This window comes from Centruroides sculpturatus, unplaced genomic scaffold (genome assembly GCF_000671375.1).
Source record: "Centruroides sculpturatus isolate CEXI.00-Female unplaced genomic scaffold, Cexi_2.0 scaffold224, whole genome shotgun sequence".
Lineage (NCBI taxonomy): Eukaryota > Metazoa > Arthropoda > Arachnida > Scorpiones > Buthidae > Centruroides > Centruroides sculpturatus.
Genome location: NW_019384419.1, coordinates 538,901 through 550,153, shown reverse-complemented (window position 1 = coordinate 550,153; position 11,253 = coordinate 538,901). Strand labels below are relative to the sequence as shown.

The 11,253-nt window shown below is 28.1% G+C and overlaps 1 protein-coding gene across 1 annotated transcript in view; it reads right to left on the bottom strand.

The window, feature by feature from the left end:
• Positions 1-11,253, bottom strand: part of LOC111619325 (gastrin/cholecystokinin type B receptor-like) — a 19,199-nt gene continuing 7,946 nt past the window's right edge. Inside the window, exons 2-3 of the mRNA XM_023361029.1 lie at positions 912-1,082; positions 1-838 (exon numbers count right to left, since the gene is read on the bottom strand). Coding sequence (XP_023216797.1) covers positions 285-838; positions 912-1,082 — 725 coding nt within the window. The 3' untranslated portion in view covers positions 1-284. The remainder of the gene's footprint in view (positions 839-911; positions 1,083-11,253) is intronic.

Sequence of the window (11,253 nt, the reverse complement as noted above, 5' to 3'; positions counted from 1 at the left end):
CTGAATTACATGCATCACTCGGACATACTGGAACATTTTACTGTAAATGCTGATTTGAGTGATACTTGAGTAAAATTTGTATACCCTTTGACAGGGACGAGATATCATCCTATCGTTCTGAGGGACATGGGTTTTGGTACCCATCTTTCACCACCCGTCCATCCCCATTGTAAGCCTGACCGAATCCATGATATATATGGAAGAAAGGCCCTGTTAATAGTTTTCACGAGGCATAAAGAGTAAAACTATAACTCCCTCTATAAGTACTGTCTGAATTATCCTTCTTATATTACAATACAAATTATTATAATTATATCCTTACCCGCATGAATAGAACCCAGTCTAGTACTGTAAATACTATTCAGAGTAGCTGTATAGTCACTACTTCGAGCCGACTGCCATCTTTTTCTTTTAGTACATCTCATGGCATTTAAAAATCCTTGCCTGAATTTCTTGTGCATAAAGCAATAAGTAATTGGGTTGCAGCAACACGAACAGAATGATAATAAATGAATAATGGAGACACCAACGAAACCAATACTCGAATAGACCGTCTTTGGATCAAACAGGGACCATGTGTGCATGATGTAGAGGGGTGTCCAGCAAATGAAAAACTCGACGACTACAACAAAGAGCATTTTTACAACCCTCTTTTTCGCTTCTTGATTTTTTACGCTGCTACCTCTTACTAGCCAATTATTACTTTGTTTCGGGCGTGATAATTGGTTGATTGTTGTGACGTTATTCTCCGAATGCACACCATTGCATTGTGTATCGTAAATGTTCTTAGTATCAGGGAAGTATTGCTTCTTAGTATTTTTCTCTGCGTATTTAGGATCTGAAAAATAGAGTTTAATTATCTTTATGTGACATTATAATATTATAGAATGGTAAATAAGTCAAATATTTACTTGATTTTTTGGGGTATTCGACTCGAATCCCTATCCAAAGTGTTTTGCTAATCAAAACGTATGTTGTAGTCATGATAATCAGTGGGATGAGCAACAGTTCGACACCCAGGTAGATATTAAATGCTCTTTCTGACTCAATGGATGGCCATTCTTCTCGGCATTTATATTTACCTATAATTAAATTATTAAAAAATATAATAAAAATCTTCGGGCGCGACGCAACTACATCGGCGCGTCACGTCGCGTCGCGCCAGCATTGTAAAATTCCTTAATAATTCAAAATTAATTTAATTCCTAAGAAAATCATTAAACATTTTAAAACGTATCTATAATTATAAAGTGTTAAGCAATAATTGATTAATGCTGCAAAATTTATGTATATATATTTCGCGAGTTGCGACGCGAACTTACGCGACGCGACGCGCCCTTGATGCGATAACATTTAAGATTCCTGATTAGAATTTAAATTAAAATCTAAAATTCTAAATTAATTTTTTAATATAAAGAATGGTATTACATTATTTTAATTTTCAGCATTAAATTAAATTAAATTATTAAATATATCATTTATGAGCGTTTTTATCATACTGAAATACGTAATGCCTCTTAAAAATGAAAATAAAATAGTTAATTAACATTTATTTAACAATATTATATCAAAATTAATAAAAATAATAATAATAATTTAAAAGATTTTAAATATAACTAACGAAAAACATTATTAAATGTAACTCTGTAGATCGCGATCTACATGTTGATAAATACAATAACGCAGATAAATAGGAAAAAAATGGATTAAAATATAAAAATTTAAATAATTATAAATAATTTAAATTGCATTATTATTTTAATTAAATAGAAAATCTTCCTGAATTTAAATTTTCTTTACATTTTAAGATTAAATAGTGCTATTTACTGTTAGATTGTCTCCACTCATTCCAGTACCTTTCAACCGAATAAATGGTAAAAACCTACTTCTAGAATGGAATAGAAAGGATAAGAGTGAGTTAGAAAGAGAAAAGTATTCAATAGAGAGTGTTGAGTGTGTTATTCTGCGTAAAATCATCAAGTCTGGCTCTTATCTGGGCCAAGAAATGAAAGAATCTCTCCGAAAATGGCAATGGTTTTCACAGTATTAGAATACTCTAGAGAGGTAAAATAACAAATACCTCGTTGCTATAGAAGACTTTTTTCTATGCTTCAGGCTAATATGTCTGCTATCGATATCGAGTAAGAAAAATATTCTTGTATTCATTTAAACCCTTCAGGAAGATGACATTGATGAAAAATGAATCCATACTTGGTTATAAATTGATTCCCTCAACACAATTTTTCTAAGTCATAAATGAAGAATATTGCTATTTATCTACGTTTAGTTTTAATTAATTGATTTATTTATTTACTTTTTAATTTTCTGTTTACAAATCTTACCATAAAACTCTAAATAAAATTCAAATTTTTAATTTCTATAAATATCATCAGATGGCAGCAGTGGATTAGCGGAAATTAAAGGAAAAAAAAAAATTATTCAGATCGTTTATTGGTCACTTTTATAACTACGTTTTTAACGTCATCAAGTAAATAACGTCATTTATAAGTTTATAACGTCATCAAGTGTATTATAGTCATTTATTACGTCAATCGAATCATCATTTATAAGTATGAGATCTTCACAATTTTTTTTTAAATCTAAATGTTGATGATTTATTATCAAAATATATAAAATAAAATAAATATTTTGAAAAATAATAATAAATATAGTTTTTTTTTTAGTCTTTCATTTATTATTTTATTAAAAATTAAGTATATAACAAATAAATTAAATTTTAAATAAATTTTAAGTAAATTTTTAAAAGAAAATTAATTAAAAAATACAGCGTAACTTTCCCGACAAAAATACTGAAGTTATGTGTGTCGCCATCTGTTGAGATTTTTTTTCAAACTTTTACTAAAATTAATTATTATAAAATGGAAAAGGCTTAATTTTCATAATAAAGATGAGTTTTAAAAACATTATAAATGCTAATAACGTATAAAATCATCATTAAGTTTGATCCCACTCAAGATATAACACATGATTCCCCCTCTATCTCCCCACTTTCTCGACCTTTAACCTCCAAAATTTAACAGCATCAATGACCCAAATATAGAAATCTCACTGCAAACTTTCAGAAAATTTCGACAAAAGACATAGGAGTTATTAAGCTTGAAAAAGAATGAACAAAATCGTTTCTCCCCCCACACAATAACATTTATACATACGGTAAAAATCCCCGAATTTTTTTGCAAAATTTTGAGGAGGGGCCATTTTACGACAGATCTCTCTCTCTTATATATAACAGCTTGAAAAGTAAAAATATAAGATGTTAAATATTAAAATATTCTCTTAATTTAATTAGTAAAAAATACTACTATTTTACTTTATAAATTCCAATGTAGAAAACTATTAAAACGTGTAAAATCTATAAGAAATACGAGGCAATTGGGGGTGGGAGGTATTGCTGTGTATTAAGAATTAAATAAGGAAACATCTTAAAAAGTTATCTCATTAAAGGATAGAAAATTGGTAGAGTCTGCTATATAAACTGGATGTGGAGCTCATNTTATTACGTACTGTGACGTATTAACAGTAAAACAATATATAAATTTTAGAAATTGATTTTAAACTGTGGTGTAATTATTGTGTAATTATCATTGTTTAATTTAACCATTGTTAAATAACAATGACGTAATAATGAAGATTAAAAACGTCGATTTCAATGTTACGCTATTACTATCTAACAACCATTGTTTAATTTAATTATTATTACGTCATGTGACGTAACAATTCGCTAGGAACTACCGGTAAGTAGCTGTTTATAATTGACGTCCACACTAGAAGGGAGGGAGGGTTATGACGGACAACAGGGGAAGGGGTTGAGCTACAGTGGATGTCCATTTATTTCATTACATTATATATAATTATATATATATATAAGGTTAAATTACATGTTTAAAATCAATTAAATTATTAAGAAATTCAAGAACGACGACCCAACAGTAGTGGGGTGGATAAAACCTCTAAATACTGGTAGTTGGTTATGGGTTCGCGCCTGCCCAACGAGCCGGTCACATGGAGTTTTCCGGGTTATTTTCATATTTGTAATACTTAAATAGGGCAATTTCTGATAGAATATCCTCCCAGGAGACAGATCATCCATGTGTGACGTTGCTGTACACAAACAAATACAAGAATAACACTGACAAAATTCTACATAAAGCAATTTATAAGCAATATCCCAATATTTAAATAAAATTTAATTCGAAGAAAATGCCTATAATATAATTAATCAAAAGGTAATAAAGAAAAGGTAAAGGTCACCAAGTCAACTTGATTGAATGAATTCCAAATGAGACCTTCGCCTCCAATTTGTATAAACTGAGTGTCAATCGATTGGATTTCTGCGTAACGGAATTAATTTTTAAGATAAAATTGTTCTAATTTTCAGTTTTAAAATTAAGTTTAATTGTTAGTGAAGTTTGTTAATTTTGCTAAAAGTTTTTGAATGTTCTCTGAAAGGTTTAAGTAATTAAACTGCACTAATTTATTCAAAATTGGTCCAGATTACGTTGCAAATGTCTACGTTTTACCCGAATATTTTCTATTTAGTAATAATGAATTGCGCTTAATATTCGTAACATTATTTATAGTCATAATTAGGAAGTTTCGCTATTAAACTTACTTTAACTTATGAACTTATATGAATAAATAATAGCATTACACATTAGTAAGTTAAACAAGTTTGAAAACTTGAAATTTTCTTTCTTTTTTCGTGAAAAATGTTTAAAAACTAACTTCCAAAATGTTTAAAACGTTTAATTCTAGAAATTTGACGGTACATGCACGATTATTTTATTTTATTTTTATAATAAATCTCATATTAAAATTTCTCCCTATTGGCCGAGTGGATAAGATCACTGAACACTGGTCGTGGGTTCGAATCTCCCCAACCGGCTGGCCGCGTGAAGTTTTCCAGGTTTTATTTAAGTTTTTAACTCCTAAATAGGATTAGTTTATTATAGAAAGTCTTTTTAGAAAGCAGTCTCTCGAAGTGTTGCTATAAACACGCCCTCAAAAGACAAAAGTATTATAAATAGACAAGTGACTCCGCTTATATCTCCTCACCCCTTCGACCTTTAACTACCAAAATTTAATGCCATCAATGTATCTAATACAAAAATCTCCCTGCAAAATTTCAGAAATTTTCGACAAAAAGTACAAGAGTTATTAAGCTTCAAAGAGAGTGAACAAAATCGTGCACTTCCCCACACTAATATCCATACATATAGAAAAAACTCCAAATATTTTGAATTTCTCGATGTTTCAAGATTCCCTAAGAGTCCAAAAATGTAAAAATTTGGGGTAATCATTTTTCGACCTATCGTCATACCTTCCCTCTGGTATATGTAACAGGCTAACAGCCCAGAAGTAAAACTTATAGTAAAAAATATTATTTTAAATAATTATATTAACAATAAAAGAACGTTTAGAAAGCAAGGAAACATAACAATAAACTTAAATGAACAATAAAAATAAAATAAACAGAGAAATGAGTACAATAATTGTTCATCAAAACAATACTTCACTGTAATAGAAAATAAACTGTTGTAATTATTCTGAAAACTCATTTAAAAGTGAATTAAATTTCCTAAATACATAAATTTCCCTTTGAGAATAAACTCGTGGCATTTAATTAAAGGCATTTATAAAATTTAAGAAATTTAAAATAAAAATGTATTATTATTATGCTGGGTTTTGTGAGTTATATTCGGTTGACACCGGTGGCTGTGTACCATGCTGGATCAGAGTCAAGGTATATTGATTTTGGTAAAATTATTAAAAATTGTAATAAATTTATTTATTTATAAACTCATTTATTGCAAATTTTTGAAAATTTTGCTATTAATTAATAAGAAAAAAATTATAGAAAATTAATGTTTATATTTTCTTGAAGAAATTTAGAAATAAATAATCCATTAACATCATTTTAAGTAAATTAGTTATATGATTAATTGAATTTTAAAACATTTTAAATTTATTATAAGTTTATCCTCTAGAAATAAACAAAATTAATCATAATATTAAAGAAAAATTTGAAATTTATTATCAGAAGGAAAATAAAATAATGGATCTATGATACACATGTAAAATATAATATTTATTAAATTATCTTTTTATTTTATTAAATTATTACTTAATAAACAATAGAGAATATAAAACAATATTAAATATTATAATAAACATAGGCAGTCCTCTGCTAAACATATAAGATATACAGATTTAAAACATTGTTAATGATTATTGGTTAGAAAATAAAGTGGGCGGAGATATGCAAATTATTTGTGTTTCTTAACAAATTATGCTTAAGAAACGAGTTTCCAACCAATTTTGAGATTTCTTTTTAATTTTTTATGTAAAATATCTTTAATATTTGGCAGAGGACCACCGATGGTTGTAATATCATTAATTCTATTTCATTTAGCATTTTCCAAGCTTGTAATATATACAGTATTAGCGGTTTATCTTGTTTATATAGAGCAGTTATTATAGATTGTAATTACAATATAGAATCACAAAGTTTAATAATTAATGATAATTATACTTGCTTTATCATTTATAATTAGAAATCCCAGAGTATCGGGTAATTAACTTTGAATCAATAACTTTTAAACATCGAATAATGCGTGATATATGTACAAGTAATCTAGAAACACCTAGAAAATTTATAAAATGAAGGATAAATTGCATATATTTATTAAATACATTTAAATATATAAATTTTTGAAGCTCTATCTCTTTCAATGAGGAATATATAGCATAAGTATTCAATCTATTTGTCGCTTTTCTAGTGCATGCTTATGTAGAAGAGCCCATCAATGGCCGAATAGATAAAACCGCTAAAAACTGGTGGATTCACGCCTCGCCAAAGGGGTGGCCACGTAGTTTCCCGGTTTTCTTCACGTTTATAGTTCCTAAATAGGGGGCCTAAACAGAAAGGCCTTCCAGGAAGCACCCATCTCGGCAGATCGCCCATGTGCAAACCATTGATTAAATATTCTTTTTTCCATATGTTGTTAAATTCTTTTTCTTTCTTTCCTTTTGTTCTGTAGCGTCTAGAAATGATCTCCTTTTAATTCAAACTGTTTAAGGCCATGCCTCTGAGTTCGAATTATTGAGAATCCACTGTATATATGTGTATATTGTTCATTATTTGCCCATACATTCCGTTATCTTATCCCATCAATCCAATCTAATCTATATAGCTGGCCTTTAGTACTACTATAAATGATGATGGATGCCGAGGGGTTTAATGCAGCACCATACTTGTCTGATGGATTCAGGATCCAATCCACGTGGTTGATAACTCCCAGAAAGTCTTTTTTGGGTGGTTAATCCTTTTATGCATAATCTGAAGGATCCGGGATCGAATCGGTAGCAAATAGCAAAGGGACCTGACATATTCGGATGGATCACCCGAAAAAGTCCAGGGTTATTTTTCGATTTGTCAGGATTATGATCTCGGATCCCCTGAGCGGTAGGAAGCCAACTTAACTGCTTGGGCATCCTGCCCTGTGAGAAACACTTAGAGGATCTTTTTAAATATTATCGTAGATCCATGTCATTGGGCCCTTCACCAAGTAGTGAAGGGTGCGAAATATTTGAGACAAACAGCCTTGAAAAATTCCTGGTATTATTTGCTTTCTTAATTCGATCCCGAGTCCAACAGAGCGTTGGCTGACGCCTTAATGACCTCAATCATTTGACCGTCCTTTAAAATATTGGCACTTTACCATTTTATAAATTAATATAAATTATTTATTTTAAATTGTTTAAAATTTTAAGTTAAAAATATCAAAAAGTTTTTTTGTAATTTAATTGATTTGAAACTTTTTCAAGGTTATATACATATTTACGAATCATATATTGAGTTATCTTTTACTTATTTAGTCAATTATATTACTCATATAAAACTTGTATACTTTAAAAGTGTAATGAATTTTTCAAAAATTACGTTTAAACTTAATTTTAAGTAGTTTAAATTATTTGCAGCTTATTTACAGCCGTACCTAGGGATTGAGAGTTGGTGTTTAAAGTTAAAGAAATTACCATTCAGTTTTGCTGAACAGTAACCGAATCCATAAAAACCACTGAACGCTAATAGTTTGTCGAGGGTTCACATTTTGCTAAAGTGCTAGCTGAGGGGAAGTTTCTGGGTTTTCTTCACGTGCTCTACGTCTGAATAGAAGCCAATTTCCTATATGATCACGTGAAGTTTTCAGGGTTTTCTTAATGTCTTCAACGTCTAAATAGGAGCCAGATTCCCATATGTTCACGGGGCATTTTCTTCACATCTTCAACACCTAGATGAGAGCAAGTTTCCCATAAAAAGTCCTCCCAGAAGGCATCTCTCCTCCACAGAAACGTGCATGTGTTACATTGCCATATCCTATCAAATCAATCAACCATTTTACTTTTAGTATGTGAACTCTTATTGGTTAATTGTAACTCTTGATGGATTGTTGTGAATATGAATATGGCCATTAACAGTTTCAAGTAAGAAAACTGGTTTAAAATTCCTTAAAAATCTTTATAAATAAAGGCTCCAGACACCCTTACTTTTTCATTTAGTTACTTGTTTCTACATAACAAATGCCATTGAAGTTTAAGATAATNCACAAAGATAAATCGAATTATTTTCTTTATTAAAAATTATTTATAATTTTTAAAATATATAAAATTAGAAATTATGAGCTGATATTTATTTTATTTTCACTGAATTAAATGTAATTCCTGTTGACTTAAAAATTGTCTTTCGAATTCTTATATATTTTTCTATTTTCTCTTCTAATTCTGACAAGTAAATAGCCTCTTCGGTTGGATTTTTTTTCCTTCTTGTTTTTTCGGTCAAGAAGTCGTTAAGTTAGATTTTAGTAGGAAATAACAAAAGAAACTAACGGATTTGAGGCAAAAGATTGCAACAACAATGAGCTGATAACTATTTGAAAATTGATTTTTTCCAAGAAAAAATTGATGAAATCTGCATTTAAATCCTTTAATAAATTACAAAAGAAAAGTTGACTTAATGCCAAATTTAATCCAAATTCCATTGCAGTCGAACCTGTAAACAACGACCACTGACATAAACGTAAAATATGGTCGTTATTCGGAGGTTATTTTGTATGCATTTTGGTAAAGAAACGAATAACGAAGAATGTCTGAAGTAAAACTGTTTTAATTATTACTATCATTTACATAAAAAGTTAAAGGAAAGAAAAATATTTGAGTCAAAGTTTCGAGTATAATTTGAATAAAAGCAAAAGAAATTCTTTCATGAGAATTTATTTACTTTTTCAAAACTTTAGAAAAAGTTTTATGATCTCCAACGGAATAAATTTAACTTAATTTTAAATTAAAATTAGTTTGAATTAATTGATTACTCCTACTCCGAAAGCTCTTATGTAAGGAGCAATTACTTATATAATAGAAGAATTTGTTTCTCGCTTTAAAGTTTTTTATTTATTTATTTCCTTAAAAAAGAAATAAAAAATTCAAAATTTAATCATTTTTCTTTCTGATTTCTAATATAATAAGCTCTTTTTATAGTAACCACTCATATAAGGCACATTACATTTATCAGAATAGTGGACACTCTTACAGCATTTTACGTCGTTCATATGTTTCTTCTGTAATGGTAAATGTTAAAATGTCGTCAGAGTTAAATAACTGTGCATGTATTCAGTAGTGTATACAGTTGTTATGATGGGTTTTTAACATTTTATGCTTAACCACATAGCACATGGCCTGTTGAATGAGCGTTACATTGTAACTTACTCAACACTTTTGATGCTTCTCTTTAAAGAATGCTATGATAATAAAAGAAAAACTAACATAAGATAAAAGATCAATAGACAAGAATGTGCATGTGTATTGTTGGTTCTTGCATTTATATAACGAAGTCTTTATATAGCGAACGATTTAGTTAATTCCACTAAGTATTCACTATATCGAGGTGCACTATATTCTGTATTAAAATGTAAACATTATAAAAAATATGTATATAATTCTTATGCAAAATTACTATTTATTATCATATAAGAAGTACCTTTCTTATTACATATATTTTTATACAACATTAAATAAACTTTTATAAAATATTTAAATTAACTTCAAGCTATAATATTTAATTTTTATAAAATTAAAAAGCAAATCTTTCAAATTTATTTTAAGATTAATAATAATTGAAAGAAAATTAAATTAAATAAATCTATTATATTCAAATAACTTTAATTTTGAATTTAATGGAAATTACAGATTTAATTTCAAAAAATATTCTTTTTATAATGAGGCCCAAATACTTTATTATACAATTATTGTATTTGAAATAAAGAATGATTACATTTTAATTTGTATAATATTTAAAATGTCAATCTTTGAATATTATTTTAATTGTTATCCTTAGTTTATAAATATCTAAATAACACCATTGGTAGTTGCTCGCGGGATTGAGTCTCAATGGGCTCACCTGCAGTTTTCTGGTTTTCTTCATACGTGTAACACGTAATTAGGTGTTACACACGTGAAGAATTTCCTGTTTCCCTAGAAAATCCTGTATAGAGGCACATCTTAGCAATCTAGTAAGTGTTATGTTGCCTATTCCCTCAATCCAATGTAATCTCGATGATGATAAGGATGATGAGTGATAAAATACACAAAATATTAATATATGAAAGTATTTTAATATAAATTAATAAAATAAATCCATCTGAATATTACTAATTAAAAAGTGTTTATTCGAAATTATCTTAACTCCGCCTACTTTCAGTTTCTTATCCAATCGTTTCGACTCTTTTAAGCATTTATATTTCATATTAAGCAAAGGACTACCTATGTACCGTACCTATATATTTACTTATTTAATTTGTATTTCTTGTAAAAATTAATTACTGTATTTGTTTATTCTTAAATATTAATATTTTATCTGTTGCATATATATATGAACAGTAAAATTTTATTTATTTAAAAAATTTTAAGTAATTTATTTTACTATAAATATATTATAAATCTCATAAAATGAAGTTATTTTAAAGTTTTATACCTAAAAATTTAGCAAATTATACGTAAATTATATTAAAATTGAAATATATTAGCTTACATATATATATTAATATAAAGTTATATAATTCTTAACGTAGAGAAGCATGAACAGTTAAACAAAATCATATTTATCCCAATATATTATCTTCAAGACGAAAGAACATACTAATTTTAATTTATATTTTATATTTTATTAAATTTTATTAT